A 15,323-nucleotide genomic window follows, 5' to 3' on the forward strand; every position below is an offset into this window, starting at 1 on the left:
CAGCGTACAGGTCTTTCACCTCCTTGGTTAAATTTATTTTTGGGTCTTTCACTCTTTGAAACCACTGTAAATGGGATTGTTTTAATGTACCTGATTAGAAATGCAACAGATTTTTGTATGTTGATTTTGTATCCTACAACTTTACTGAATTTTGAGTTCTAACGGTTTTTTTGGTGGTCTTTAAGGTTTCCTAAATAGAATGTCATGTCATCTGCAAATAGTGATAGAAGCTGGATTCCCTGTCCTTAAGGAAAAGAGCCACAGCTGGTTTGAGTATAATGTTTAATGTAAGATACAGTGGATTGGCAGAGTTGGTGCAAAACCAAGAGATTCAGTTCTCGTCACTGAGTTAACAGCCTAGGCACCTGGGCAAAACATTGGCCCTGCTGGCCCGAGTCCTCCGAGTTCCTCTGCACAGCACCAGCTAGAGGTTCCAAGATTGATATCCACTACTTGAAGGCTTGGATAGGATCTAAGTGTTCTCATTCCCAAAGTGAGTGAAGAGACTGCCCTAGTCATCACAGCAGGTGTAGTTTGCAGGACAGACTTGAGGAAAAGTGGGGACAGAACTGGCCCTGTGGGCCTGGGTTGCTGTACATTTACTACATGCAATAGTCCAAGAGACTCTTGAGTGTTTAGCCTGTCCACCTTCCCACCTATGTGTTTACCCTCCCTGACTGTTCATGGTGGGGAAGAAGGTGAGCATCCAATTAAAGAAAAAAAGGTCTTTCCAAAAGCTATATTTGGCATAAGCTGATGCCACTGCAGGTGCTGCCAGTGGCCAGGCACAGGTACAGAAGGCCCTGAGGACTTGGGAGGGAAGGAGAAGAATGTGCAGGCAGAGCAGGAAATAGCCAGCTCAGGTCTCTGCCTGAGGCCATGCAGTAAAGGGTAACCTGTGGTCCTCCTCTTTGGTCAGGCAAAGGCCCTGGCATGGGCCTGGGAGGTGAGAGGGCGAGGGGCACAGGCTCTGCCCTTGGGCCCTAGCTGTAGGCTCATCACATTGAGGTGATGCAGCAAGAGGCAAGGCAAGGAGACAGTAGTCAGGCTGGTAATCCTTGGCTCCTAGGAACTGCCCTTGTCCTTGTCATCCAAGAGGTCATACCTGTGGGAACACGCAGAGGAAGCTCAGGTAGAAAGGTGACCTGTGTCCTCTTATAAATGAAACATGACCCAAGCGCTCCTATACTTCAGCGAATCAACAGTTCTCACCTCAGAATGCATTCTTTTCTCCCTTCCTATGATTGGGATTTCTCTTACTTAAATATCCAGGCCCATTCCCCGCCTATCCGATACTCACCATTGGGCCGCTCCCTGGGAAAGGTCTATCTCTGCAAGGTCCAGCTGCACCTGTGTGGATGATGGTAGGAGCAAGGTGTTATTTTGACATCTCCAAAGACCACATCCCATCATCACATATTCCTGGTCCAAACCAGTGCAGTGCGGCGGTCTGGTACTATGCAGACCACCTGTATAGTACTGTCACCTTCAGTGCTTCCTTCCTAAGTCCCTGAGGGACTATAGCCTCATTACCAGCAGCTTCTAAGTCTTACCTTTGCCTTGCTTGTCCTCACCCTCTTACCTTCCCCAGCAGCTCACGCTCTCTTGACATGAAGGAGGAATTAGACTTCACAGAGACATCCAGCTTTCGCCGCAAGGCCTCATCCAGGGGCAGTTCCCACTCAAACCTGGGGAGGGACTGGGTCTTAGGGGCAGGGGTTCCTTCCCAAGCCTGCCATCTCCCCCTGAATGCCTGACTGACCGCTCACTGAATTCGGGATTTAGGGTCCTCTTCTTCTGTGAGGTCTTCCTCTTGGTGCCCCGGTTCTTGTCTGGCAGTAGCAACAGTGACACGTAGGGGTCCGGGGGATCCCGTCCATTTTGTCGAAGGGCCCTGCAACAGGGAGATGAAGGTAGAAGGCAGTCCAAGATGGGGGGAGGGAGGGTGGGAACCCGGAGCATAGGGTCTTACCGGCAACTGTGCACAATGCTGACCAGCTTCCGTTCTTCACTATAATACCAGACAGTCAGTTTCACCTGGCCCAGGGGCCCTGCTGGAGCCTCAACGGGACTATGGAGAGATGGAGATAGTGTTGGAAGAAGGTAGTACTTCGGGAGCCTGTGGCTTATCCTTTGTATTCCTGACTGCACCCCATCTTTCTGTCCAAGGCCCTTACCTGTCACCATGTGTTAAGCGCTGCCGGAGCTCTGGGGCTGAGGAAGTGATATGAGGCAGCCCCCCCCAGAGCTCTGGTTCTTCACTCAGAGATGAGGAGCTGTGGCTGTAGCTGTGGCTGTGCGCTTCCACTCCTGAGTGCTGGGACACCAGGATCTAGGTAGGCAAGAAGGCTGTGAGCAGGGCAGACTCGTGCTCAACTCCCTTGCTATGAGGGCGTGGCCCTTGGCCCGTCATCTCCTGGCACTCACCCCCAGCTGTGCTCTCAGCAGCACCTGCCCTTGTCCGTTGTTAAGTGTAAACCAACGGTCCAAGCAGAGCTGGTCAGTCACAAGTAGCTCCGAGAGGGGCAGGGAAAGTGAGCCCAGTGCACCAGTCCCCTCGCCCCGAACCTGTGGAGTCAAGAGGTCAATGATTTAACCCTGGTGTTCTAGTTCCAAACGCTTGGACACTTGGGTGGTTTCAGAGAGAGACTCCCCTTTGTGACAGAGAAGCCATGTTGCTGGTCCCGCTTCCCTTCCTTTCCTAACCAGAGTGGACCATGCTATCTGTACTTCCCAGGCATTCACAAATTATGCCCAAGGGCTGTAATAGCTGCATAGGTGGAGAAAAAGAACAGTAAAAATGGAATTAAATGTTTCCTGCCCTTCCAACCCCATTTCCTTATTCCTAAGTAACTACCTGTAAACCCTTTCTGTTTTCTTAGTTCTAGCATAATTCTAACTAATATGCCTATATATCACTTTATTGTGATTTGTCAGCTTTGGTGTCTACTGACCTGCAATGCAAGGTCAAGAATTGAGCTCATTTGCATCTCTTCTCTATCTTTGCTTGTGTTGTTGATAGTTCCATTAAGTTCTATTGGTTTCTGTTCGTATAATTCTCTACTTATTGTTTTATCAACTTTAGAAAGTATCTGACTCTTCACACTTCAGAAGGGGAAGGGCACCCCTATATTACCTCCCTCTCCCCACTCCCATACCTCTTTACTTTTGCTCACCCTTCACTCTTCATGCCATTGAAGTTGCTCCAATAATCAGTGACCTCATTTTCAAAGTCAATCAATAGTTTTTGGTCATCTAATTTTTTATTATATTTATTTTATTTTGAGAGAGAGAGAGTGTGGGAATGCACACAAGCACATGAGTTGGTGGGGTGGGGGGTGCAGAGGGAGAGAGAGAATCCCAAGCAGGCTCTGGGCTGTCAGTATAGAGCCTGATGTGGGGCTCGAACCCATAAAACATGATATCATGACCTGAGCCGAAACCAAGACTGAGCCACCCAGGTGGCCCTAATTTTGTTTTTTAGTAACATTTGGCTACTTCTTTTCATACATTCTTCTTTTGGTTTCCTTAACCCTTTCTTTCCTGGTGCGCACCCCACTGCCCTGGCCACGCTGCAGGCCCTTTGAAGGGCGCTTCTTCCTCTGCCTGCCCTTTCACTGCTGCCATGCTCAATGTGTCCATCCTTGGTCTTCTTTTCACCCTACATCCCTAAGAATGCTCTTCATACCCACGGCTACAGTTGCTACACGGTGCTTATTCATGATGTTCAAACAAGAGGGAGAGGGAGGAACACCATAGTGGGCCATAGATGCACCTTCTGGATGGCTCTTTCCCCTTGCATGGTCTCAGAGATCTCAAATTCAAAAACTTCTGCTTTGGTGGTGCCCGGGTGACTCAGTCAGTTAAGCGTCAGACTCTTGATTTAGGCTCAGGTCATGATCTCAGGGTTTGTGGGATCGAGCCCCCTGTTGGGCTCTGCACTGACAGCATGGAGCCTGCTTGGTATTCTCTTCTCTCCGTCCCCTGCCCCCCACTCTCTCTCAAAAATAAATAAATAAACATTTTCAAAAAACTCTTAAACTCCTGCTTTGGGCATTCCCTGTGTTGGCCATGGCACCCTTCTCTGTCCAGCTACCCCATGCTAAGAACCCAGGAGTTAGCATCTCGACTGTTCCTTGTTCCATCTCCCCCCATGTCAAATTAACCACCACCAAATACCATCCAAGCTTGGTCATTTCTTGTTTATTACTCTAATAGACTGTTAACTGATTTCCCTGCCTCCAGCATCATCTTCCTTTAGTCCATTCTTTATCCTGCTATCAGCATGATCTCTGTAAAGTGCAAATCTGGGTGTGTCACCCCTCATTTATTTATTTATATGTTTAATTTTGATAGAGTGCACGAGTGGGGGAGGGGCAGAGAGCGAGGGGGACAGAGGATCTGAAGTGGTCTCTGAGCTGTCAGCAGCAAGCCCGATGTGGGGCCTGGAACTCTCAAACCACTGTGAGATAATGACCTGAGCCGAAGTTAGACGCTCAGCCATCCAGGCTGCCCCACCCCTCCCCTCACTCCCTCAACTGTTTCCCTGTGCCTTTAGATAAATCCAGATTCTTAGCATAATATTCAAGAGCCCCTGTGATCTTGCTTCTGTCTGCCTCTCTTATCTATAATTTGCCTTCTTTCTGCTCCTTCTCTTCTCAGCCTGAAGACTTTTCCTTCTCTTCTTGGTCAGAGTTTGTTTACCCTTAAGCTCAGAGGTCATCTAAGGATGCCTCTCTTATTGACTTTACCTTTTCCCCTAGTCTGACATGAAAGCCCTCCTTTTTTCCCCACGGTGCCTTTTCTTTTTTTTTTTTTTTTTTTTTTTTTTCAACGTTTTTTATTTATTTTTGGGACAGAGAGAGACAGAGCATGAACGGGGGAGGGGCAGAGAGAGAGGGAGACACAGAATCGGAAGCAGGCTCCAGGCTCTGAGCCATCGGCCCAGAGCCTGACGCGGGGCTCGAACTCACGGACCGCGAGATCGTGACCTGGCTGAAGTCGGACGCTTAACCGACTGCGCCACCCAGGCGCCCCCCCACGGTGCCTTTTCGTCAGCAGTTGTCAGTCTGGAAGTTTTCCGTGGTTATTTTTCTCCCAAAAGAGAGTGTGAGCTCCATAAAGATAAGAACTAGATCTTTTATCTCTGAACGCCCTGTGCCTGGTTCAGTGCCCAGCCCGTGATGGCAGAATGTTCACAGAATGAATTTATAGTACCTGCAACTCCAGGCTCTCAGTGTTTGGTTTCCTGATGAGAAAGGAGGCACTCTCATCCCAGACAGGGGCTGAAGTTTGGGAAACAGTCTGGTGGAGATGAAGGGTTACAGTCAGTGGTTGGAACTCTCTCCTCTGCATCTCTCATCCCTCCCAGACAGCCCTGTGGCATTTTCTAATACCTTCGTCTTGTGAGAAGTATCTCCCACAGTGAGAGTAGCGTAAGGACTGGGAGGCTTGGTACCTTTTCGGAGCTAAGAGACAGAATATTGTGTTAAATACGGTCTTAAATTTAGACCTCGTTAGGCAGATCCCCCGCTCCCCTCACAAATTCCATCCACAGCCAGTGACCAGGTCCCCATTATTACTTGACAGCCACCACCCTCCTGGCCTCAAACAGACCATTCTTCCCACCCCAGCGCCACCCTGGGAAAGAGGAATTTGGAATTTACTATTCCAAATACACCAGGGGCATCCAAACCTGAGGGAGGCGGAGCAAGGGCCAGGGAGCTATGGGGCGTGGGGAGCAGATCTCACCGGCAGGTCCTCCGCCCGCTCCAGATAAACAGACAGCAGGGCCGCTGCCAGTTCTGCACTCTTCTGCGTCTGGATCAAACTGTTCACCTGCAGCACCTGTGGGAAGACACACTCGGCTTGGGGAGTGGTGACTGACATACTGGGGCCTGGCCTACACCTCGGAAGCTGACACAAGAGTTCGCCTTGACCCATCTGGAGTCCATTCCCTACCTCCTCTAACTCGGCAGCAGTGGGCCGGGGGGTCAGACGCTCCAGACGCAAGTGCAGGCGGCCAGATGGCACGTCCTCCAGAGTCAGCCACTGAGGAAGTAGGCAGGGTTAAGGCTTGAGGATGTGGGGACAGAGGGACTAGAAGAGTGAGACATGGGTCAAGATCAGGAAGGATTATTGATTCTAATTTCTTGCTCACCTCATCAAGGAAGCCAGTGTTTAGGACTGCAGTGAGACTCACTTTACTCCTGTAGAGAAGAAAGATTTAAACAAGAGGCCAACGGTCAGAGCCATGACTCTGTCTCCCCAGAGCCAGACTTCCGTGGCCTACAGAGGCCCAGCCTGTCTTCGCTGCCAGACTCCCATCCTCTCACCTGCCCAGAAAGTCATCCTTGTCCAGGTCCTTGTCAAAAACTTCAATGTCTAGCTCTTGGCCTGGAATCGATGTGACAATCACCTAGTGGGAGAGAATAGTGCAAAGGGGATTCTTTCCTTTTTTCTCCCAAATGACTAGGAACCTCCCCCTCAATCACCTGAACCCCGGAGGGCTTTCTGACCCTGGGGCTCTCTCAGAGCTAGAGGGAAGAAGGGGAAGGGACTCAAGAGGAGTCCCAGCTGCTCAATTCCGACCTCAAAAACCTCATTCCAGCGGGGATTGAGATCTTCCCGAACAACACGGCTCCGGAAGCTTCGTCCTGCCAGCTTTAGTTTCACATAGGGGTCTGACTTGCCCTTTACCAATCCCCCCAAGAAACGGTCTTTGGCAATCAGGTCCTGGGCCTCTAATACATGGATCCGAAGCACATTCTGCAAAAGGGACAGACAGAGGCACCAGATGGCTGTGAGAGATAAACCTGACAAAACCAGCCCTGAAAAACAGGCTTTGCACACTTAGGCAACCGACCCTAGTCCTTTCTAGATATAGACTCACCTCAGTCCCGAAGTGACTATCAGGAGTAGTATGACAAGGTCGAGGTGGGGCATCCACACTGCTGCCTGCCTGGGAGCTCTCACTGTCCGGGTCCCAAGCACCAGGTGTTCCAGGCACGGTGGGAAAGTGCACTTCTGATGAATCCAAGTACAAGATCTGGGAAGGGTAGTGTAGTTGTCAAATCAAAGAAGTGCAGCTGACCACCTGCAAGCAAGGTATGTGGGGGTGGGGGGGCAGAGCAGAGGCTCTGACCGAGAAAACAGGTTTCTGCTTTGGCTGGGCTCATCTCTAGAAGGTTCCCTCCACACTCTTCCTACTCACACACTATTTCTTCCCCAGTTAGGTCAACAAACACTTTTGTGTGCCTGATAGGTTCTTCCACACATATTAGAGGATTCCCCTTCCTTACTCTTAATACCAAGGAATCTACAAGGCCCTTTACCACCCTCAGTGCTTCCTCTGTCTCCATACCCTCATAACCAATTTCATGTAGAGCCTGGAGTTTGGGCCAGAGCTGCTGAGCTGGAACCACTGGTCCAAGGTGAGTTCAGGGGCAGTCAGCAGGCGACCCAGAGGCAGGGTCAGTGCCCCTAAAGTCAAGGCCCTGGAGTCATCCTTCACCTAGAGGCACAGGAAGAGGGGATGTAGTGAAGAGATTAGGAAAAAGACCTATTGGGGAAATTGTAACCTACCACCAGCTTCATTTGCTCTGTGCCAATCACCTTTTGTCTCACTCTAGCCAACTTAACAGTCCACCTACTCCATCGTTCCTTCTGCCTTTGCTCATCCTGTTCCCATTATCTGAAAAGTTCTCATTCTCCTCCCCCTATTTTAAAAAAATTTTTGTTACTTTTTTTTAGTTTACTTTATTTACTTATTTTCCCTCCCCCTGCCTATTTAAATCCTATTAATCACTCAGGGCCCACCTAAAATTCTTCACAAAATCTCTCTAGTTGCTCAAGCCTCCGTACCTTTCTTTGGCTATCCTTAGCACTACATTATGGGTACTTTATTCCCATTAGTTAATATTTAATAATTTCTGGATGGTTTTATACATATGTGTCTTGTCTGTGAAACTAGCCAGTAAACTTCATGAAGGCAGATACTGTTTCATGTTTTTTTCTGTGAACTTTAAGCTTCTAGATGTCTACATGGCTTCTCTGGCATGTTTAATTGTGATGTTTAACAGACATTCTTGCAGTTTAAGATGACACTTTTAAAATAAAATTCTCTCCTGGGGCACCTGGGTGAGACTCAGTCAGCTAAGCAACCACCTCTTGATTTCAGCTAAGGTCATGATATCACAGTCTGTGCGACGGAGCCCCAAGTCGGGATCTGTGCTGACAGTGTGGAGCCTGCTTCGGATTCTTTCTCTCTGTCCCTTTCCAGCTCATGTAAGAGAACACACTCTCTTGCAAAATAAACATTAAAAAAATAAAATAAAATTCTAATCATGACTTGAGCCCTGCCACTTGATGGGAGAATCGACAGAACCTGTAAGATTTTTTTTTTTTTTTTTTTTTTAAGTAGGCTTCACACCCAGTCAGAACTCACAAGCCTGAGATCAAGACCTGAGTTGAGATCAAGAGCTGGATGCTTAACTGACTGAGCCAACCAGGTGCCCTAGAACCTGTAGAATCTTATTTGGAATTGACATTCTCTATTGTAATTTTGCTTCTGTTTATTTTCACATTTTCTTTTTCCACTGAAAAGGAAAGATGATGCTTAGTTTTAAATGTTAGAAGTGTACAAGTTGTTTTGTTACAATTAAACTAAATAAGGAAAAATATAAAAGGCTAAGTACTCAATATGTTCTTTTTTTAAAAATAATTTCACTGAGGCATAACTTGCCATAAAATCACTCATTTTAAGTATACAATTCTCAGTTATAAAGAATGATTCTAGAGAGATAGTTGGGGAAGAATGGAGTGCTTCAAGGAGGTGGAGAGTCTATGTAGATGGACTGAAATAGTGATCAAAAGGCAGATGGAAGAAGGGGATACAGACCTGGGAAGGCAGAATAGGGTATTCAGAAGGAGCTCAGTGGGGTGATTGTCTCACCTGCACATCAAGCTCCTGGCTTCGAGGGTCTTGCAGGAAAAACCGGAAGGCCTCTTCCCACACCGGGCAGTTGTTGCTGTAGACAGCCTGGAGACGCACAGGATGGGATTAAGGTTACGTGCTGCAGTACCCATTCCTGTTTCTCCAGAAAACCTTTGCCTTTACAGGCAGCCTAAAGGGGAGACTTCATCTCAAGAACAATCCTCCCCTACCCCACCAGGCACGCGTGCGTGGGCACACACACACACACACACACACACCATCTCCCACAATGATATCCTGGCCCTCACCTTGCTCTCCTGGGTCATATCCTGAATTGAAAGTTGTACCATGGGATTGGGTTCCTTGTTCCCTTTCTTTAGCTGTGGGGGAAGAATTAGAAAGTCACCATCTTGGTGTTTTTGGTTTTGTCTCCGTGAGTGAAGTAGGGCTCTCATCAGAATCTTTTCCCTGAGGTGGCTCTGATCCCCTCCTTGGAACCCTTGTGTTACATGCTGCTGCTTCTGAAGCCCAGTTGGCAGGGGCAAGACAGGGTATGGGAATGCTGCATCCAGGGTTTCCTGTTCAGCTGCCCTCAGAAGCCACACTCACAGGAAGATCCTGGGCCCGGTCCAGATAGACAACTAAGATGGCAGCTGATGGTGGCTCTGGTCGGGAGGAGACTCCTCGATTCCACTGCAGAACCTAGAGGGAAGGGGTCGGTAGTCAGACCCTTGCCCTCCAGTTCCCCATATTTCCAGTCATCTGTTTCTCCCCTGCCAGCTTCCTGTTTGCCAGGTTGGTTACCTGCTCCAGTTTTTCTGCAGATGGCAAAAGTGACAGCCATTCTAGCCTTAAGTGAACTTGGCCTTGCCCACCTTGTAGAGGAAACCACTGGAGGGATAGAAGAAAGTGAGGTATAACAGAGATCAGATATTTACCCAACCTCTTCTCTACCAGTGTAGCAACTATTGTCAACCCAATGGGTGAGACCACCCTCCCTCTTCCTCTTCTCTCAACTTACATTATCCAGCACTCCAGCCTGCAATACCTTCCCTACATCCAGCTTCATCCTAGAGGGGGTGGGGAGGGGACAGTGAGAGGGGGAAAAAGGAGAATGTGTTGTAATTAATAGCATGTCACTGGCCCTCCACTCACCCACCCAGAAATAAACGGCAAATCTCAGACTCCCTTCTTGTACTCAGCAGATGTGTGTGTGTGTCTGTGTGTGTGTGTGTGTGTGTGTGTGTGTGAGAGAGAGAGAGAGAGAGAGAGAGAAAGAGAGAGAGAGAGAGAGAGAGAGAGAGAGAGAGAGAAGGCAGGTGAAGGCAGGAAGAGGGTGTTAAGAAGGAAAATGATACACAATTCCCAGGCCTGGAAGGAGATTATAATTGCTTCTGCAACCATGGTAGCACTGGGGCTTTAGAATCCTAACACAGGCAGAGTCTCACCTGCCCAGAAAGTCATCTTTGTCTGGATCCTTATCAAACACCTCCACCTCAATCTCCTGCCCTGGGACCTCATGGACCATCACCTGAAGAACATTACAGCGTTAAGGGTCTCATGGGCTACACTGTGAGGATCATCCAATCAGGATCTTCTCTCACAGCCTCCCAGGGCCTCCCCCATTTGACACAATTCCCACTCCTCAGCTGTCCCACCTCGTAAGTCTCTCCCCACTGGGGGTTGAGGTCCTCATTGATGACCCGACTGCAGAATGTCTGGGTGCCCACTCGCACAAGTGCATAGGGGTCTGACTTGCCCTCGATCAGGCCCTTCACGTATTTGTCCTTGGAGCCCAGACCTCGGGCAGCCAGCAGGTGAATCCGGATAATGCCCTGGGCATAGGAATCAGATGGTAAAAAACTAAGGACCCAGCATGAGGTTCCTGAAAGAAGGATCTATCTGATGTTGGAGAGGCCATACCCTGGGAAGAGGAGAACGCAACTGTGCCACATCCTGAAGGTCAGGCACAAGGGGCACCAATAATCGGTTGGGCAACACAAGGAAGGCAGCAATGGAATCCATGATCATGGTGTCAGAGAGGGAGCTGGATGGGGGGGTAGAAAAGGAGCTGAACGTGGCCCCAAATTCCAATATCCACCCCCCAACCCCAGCTTTCTTTTCCACAACTGAGAGTGACCTAACGCTAGAGGGACATCCTTTCTTCAAAATCCGTTTTTGCTATTCTTCCACCCTAATTCCCCACCTACTGCTCTGTCTCTTCACTACTGTCCCAGCTCTTCTTTTTCTTTTTCCTCTTGCTGAGCTTTCTGCAGCCCTCTTCCTTCTCTATCCGCAAGCATGCTCCCCCACAGGAGAAAAATAACAGCATGGAACTTTTCAGGGGTATCTGTCTTCTCTCTCCAGCTAGGATGATCAAGGCTCCTGGACGATATCAGCTGTATCTTTTACTGCTTGGTATCCCGAAAACCCTCAGCCCAGGGCTGGAACACTTAGGTGCTCAATAAATCCTTGATACCTGAGTCCTGGGATATCCAGCAGGTTGGTCATCCCTGTCCAGTTGATATCTAGGGTCTGGAAGGAAAGAGCAGGGAGATCAGCACAGAGCACAAGCTGGTATGGCCACACCCATCCAACAGTTGCCAGACCCCTCAGCCTTCCCTCCCCCATGCCCCAGAGCTGGCCACTCTCTCCCTCCCAATCCTCTCTGTTTTCCCTGCTTCCCCATTCAGCTCGGTGTTTTCCCTTACCGGGCGTCGGATAAAGAACATCGACACAGCCCCCACAATAGGAAGGTTCCCGATGAGCGGCTCAAGAATCACCCGCAAGACACCATGTAGCTGGGGCAAAAAAAGAAGATCAAAGTATTTCTCTACAAAAGGACTTCTTTCCCTCCCAAACTTCCCCAGCTTTGGTTTTTCCAACTTTCCACTTCCCCACATCCGATGAAATTTAGGGCAAAGTCTCCCTATTAGGGGTACCCCTGACACATGCCCCACCTGCATGCCTTTGACGCCTGCTTTGCAGAAATATTTCTTCACTTCCACATCAATCTGCACATCACCTACATAGCTAGGGGTTGATAAGGAAGAGAACGAAGAGGGTTAGTACTAGGCTGAAATGGGGGAAGGGGAGAGAAGCAGAGTGATCAGGATCCTGCTGAAGGGGAAGCAAGAAGAGTGAGTGGTGTTACCTGATGTTCAAATCCAAGAGGATCTGTTCTTTGCTCTGGCCAGGGTGAACCTTGACTCCTAGGATGCGCAGTGGCTGCAGAGAGATGAATTCTTGAGAGAGAGAAGAGGGAAACGGAGGAGTATCTTCTGGGCCACCCACCTTCCCTGGCTCATCTCCTCCATCCAGTTATTTTCCTTCCTACACACATACCTTTTCACCCAGTTCCACTCGTGTAAATGTAAATGTTTGCAGATGGGGGTTAGAGCCCCGAACAGCCGGGGCCACAGTTTCAGTCAGAAGCTTCTCCATGTACTGGCCCAGGAAAGGCCAGACCTGGGCCACAATCTGGAAGGAGAGGGAACCCGTCACAGGAGAGCCCAATCTTCCTCCTAAAGGCAAGTTCCTTCGGAATCCTCCTCGCAGAGAGCACTGGGGTCAGACCTGACGAGTGGCAGGGTCTGGCAAGAGAAACGAACCCCATTCCTTCCTCATGAAAAATAAAAATCAAGACCATCATGCTCACCTTATTTAGCCACTCAGCCTTTTCCACATCTGGGAAGCTGACCTAGAGGTGGGGAAGGGAGAGGTAGGGATGAGCACAGCCTCCACCTGTGGTCTCCTACTAAGATGCTGGGTGGTGTGCCCACAGAGGAAAGGAAACCAAAGTGTGACAGGGCCTCCTCACACCCAGGGGTTGGCCGGGAGGTGCTAGGATGTTCAGAGGATTCACCCCTCCACGGGGTTTCCGGGCTCTGAGGTCTCTCTGACAAGGGGCGCTGACGGCATGTGGGCCAAAGTTGCTCTGTGGATAGCTGGGGATGTGAAATGAAGACAGCTGCTGGAGCAGAGAGGGAGGGAGGAGAAGGGCAACATTCTTTCTGGAGGGGGAGGTCCTGACAAACCAGAGTTTAAGGAGGAAACCCTGGGATTAGAGAAGTCTTGGTTCCGTTTTGCAGCCTTCCCACTTCACCCTGGACTGGGGCTTCTTCTACACCAAGAAGGTGAAGAGGGAAGCGGCTCTTTGAGGGGCCAGAAGTGCTGGCCGTTTTTGTTTTTTTCTTCATCTTCTTTATTTCGTTAGTGTGCCTTTTATGGGAAAGAAGGACACCTGTGGTTTGTATTGGCGGAGGAGGAGGGACAGTCGCCTCAGGAAGAAGACTGCTTTTCCATGATGAGGAGTAGGAGGAATAGCCAGTTGCTGCCTGGGCTACATGTCCCCTGGGACCATTTCTCCCCCTTTCCCCTCTCCAGCCCTGGGCCTGCGCAGCATGGCTGTATCTGTCTAGTGTCAACTTTGATTCCGCTCTTCTGCCATTCTCCCCCGTAGAACCGCACCTCCGCTGGGAGGGGCAGGAAGGCGGGGGCAGGGAGGGGCCGTGTAACGGGCTCTGCCCCGGCGAGGGCTGAGAGCAGGCAGGGGGGTGAGGGGGCGCAGAAATAGGGCCCGGGTCCCAACCGAGCAAGCGCAGCGCGCAGTCCGGAAAAGGGTGGGGCCGGCCAGGGGCGGTGAAGTGTGGGCAGCGGGCACTGCAGCAGTCAGTCGGACTACCCTCCCCCCTCCCCCGCACCCCCGCCCTGAGTCCCGCAGCCGCCTCCGCTGCGCTGCGGCCCAGCTGCCTGGGGCTGCAAGGCGAGGGTCGGGGGTCTGTCCGGGTGCCGTGGCTCCCCCGAGCAGTGCTCCCGGGGTCGAGTCCCGGCGGGTACCCGGAGATAAGAGCGGGAAAAGGGAGAACATTATGGCCTTAAATAGGCAAAAAAAAAAAAAAAAAAAAAAAAAAAGAGAGAGAGAAAAGTCCCAAGGAAGACTGGAGTGACGAGGGAACCCTCTGAGCCGCAACGGGGATGTCCGGGAGCAGCAAGGCGCGAGTGGCACCAGAAGCGAGGAACGCTCAAGCGTCTTGGCTAGGAGGGAGAGCCACAGCTGCGACAGGCTCCCCAGATGTTATAACTGCTCCTGCCCAACCGCAGAGGGAGAAGTCCTGATTCTGTGGAAGGATCAGGATCTGGGCACGCGGAAAGGAGGGGGAAAGGGGGAAGAGTGGCTACCGGGTCCCAAGAGTGGCGCGTCCTAGCAGGCAGCCGGCTAGCGGGGCGAGAGGGGAGTCTCCCTCCCATGGCCCCAGGGTGGGAAGCTGACTTTAGGGACAGGGAGGGAGAGCCCTAGAGCCGAGGGGCTATGAGGGGGGCTATGCAGCACTGAGGGTGCTCGCTCACCCAGGCAGGTAGCTCTCGATGGCTCATATAAAGTGTTTTCGCCGTGAGCCGCTCCTCATCGTCCAGCAGCTGCCGCGCTGCCCGAAGGCTCCGTTCTTTCTCGTCGCGGACCCGGCGCCAGCCCAGGTAGAGGGCGAGGCCGAAGAGCACGAAACCCACGCTGAGTCCCACTGCCCCAGCCAGGTACACCGGCACGAGCACAAGCAGCCGCCGCCCGAATGAAGTCAGCAGCGCTAGGGCCTCACCCGCCGCGCCTGGGCCGGCAGGTTGGTTCCCAGAACTCAGGTCCCGCTTTGTGTGAGCAGCGGGGGGCTGGTCAGGGGGGTCGGAGGGAGCAGAGGGCTGATCCGCGGGGCTGGGGCTGGAGCCGTCTCCAGGAGAGCGCTCCATGGTGCCACCTCTGGGAGGACCCGCCCGACCCAGAGACCAGGAGAAGGTTGCTTAGCTTAGCGACCAGCTGCCCCCAACAAACCGTAACCCCTGGGCTGGGGGAGGGGAATTTAAGCCACGCCCCTTCTTTCTGAGGGCTCGGGTTGGCCGGCGCTGCATAGACCAAGGCGGAGTCAAAAGACAGAAACCCTGCCCCTCTTCCGCCGGGAGGCGCTAGGGCTCGGGAGAGGCAGGACCTCCCTGATTAGACCGAGTGTCAAGATGGGCAGTCTGGGATGGCGGGAAAAGGAGGAAAGAGGCTAAAAGAGCGGCACTTGATTGGTCAGAAAGAGGAGGCGTGGTGTACCATTTAAAGAGATGAAGCCCCGGCGCTCCCCCAAGTGGAATGGGAGTGCCTGTGGTATGACGTCATGCGGAGCCGCACCGCCAATTACTCCGTTTTAGAGGGACTTGGGGTTGAGGGGTTGTGGAGGATGAGGATTTACTTCCACTCCGTTCGGACGGTTTGGCAGGATTTGTCTGGAATTCCTACATGTTCGTTTGTCAGCTTTCCGTAGTTTTTATATTCTAAGCACGTTTCTTATTCTTCGGGGTTTCCGTGGCTGTCCTTACAAAACACCCCATGTGGAATGAAAGGTTCTGTCTATGC

General features: G+C 51.1%; 1 protein-coding gene across 1 annotated transcript; it reads right to left on the minus strand.

The window, feature by feature from the left end:
* Nucleotides 1–265: 265 nt before the first annotated feature.
* On the minus strand, nt 266–14,779 carry ESYT1 (extended synaptotagmin 1). Its single transcript, XM_058742406.1, has 31 exons — nt 14,285–14,779; nt 12,594–12,635; nt 12,281–12,415; nt 12,090–12,163; nt 11,896–11,968; nt 11,647–11,736; nt 11,415–11,470; nt 10,859–10,982; nt 10,594–10,770; nt 10,384–10,466; nt 9,957–10,005; nt 9,740–9,826; nt 9,545–9,637; nt 9,244–9,315; nt 8,954–9,040; nt 7,364–7,513; nt 6,893–7,048; nt 6,592–6,768; nt 6,336–6,418; nt 6,161–6,209; nt 5,962–6,051; nt 5,752–5,847; nt 5,397–5,468; nt 5,218–5,304; nt 2,428–2,568; nt 2,178–2,332; nt 1,973–2,071; nt 1,763–1,894; nt 1,583–1,688; nt 1,301–1,350; nt 266–1,105 (listed from the first exon to the last, which is right to left on the minus strand). The coding sequence occupies exons 1-31, from the start codon at nt 14,672–14,674 to the stop codon at nt 1,066–1,068; spliced, it is 3,315 nt and encodes a 1,104-aa protein (XP_058598389.1). The 5' UTR covers nt 14,675–14,779; the 3' UTR covers nt 266–1,065.
* Nucleotides 14,780–15,323: the final 544 nt, after the last annotated feature.

The sequence above is a fragment of the Neofelis nebulosa genome, chromosome 8 (assembly GCF_028018385.1).
Source record: "Neofelis nebulosa isolate mNeoNeb1 chromosome 8, mNeoNeb1.pri, whole genome shotgun sequence".
Lineage (NCBI taxonomy): Eukaryota > Metazoa > Chordata > Mammalia > Carnivora > Felidae > Neofelis > Neofelis nebulosa.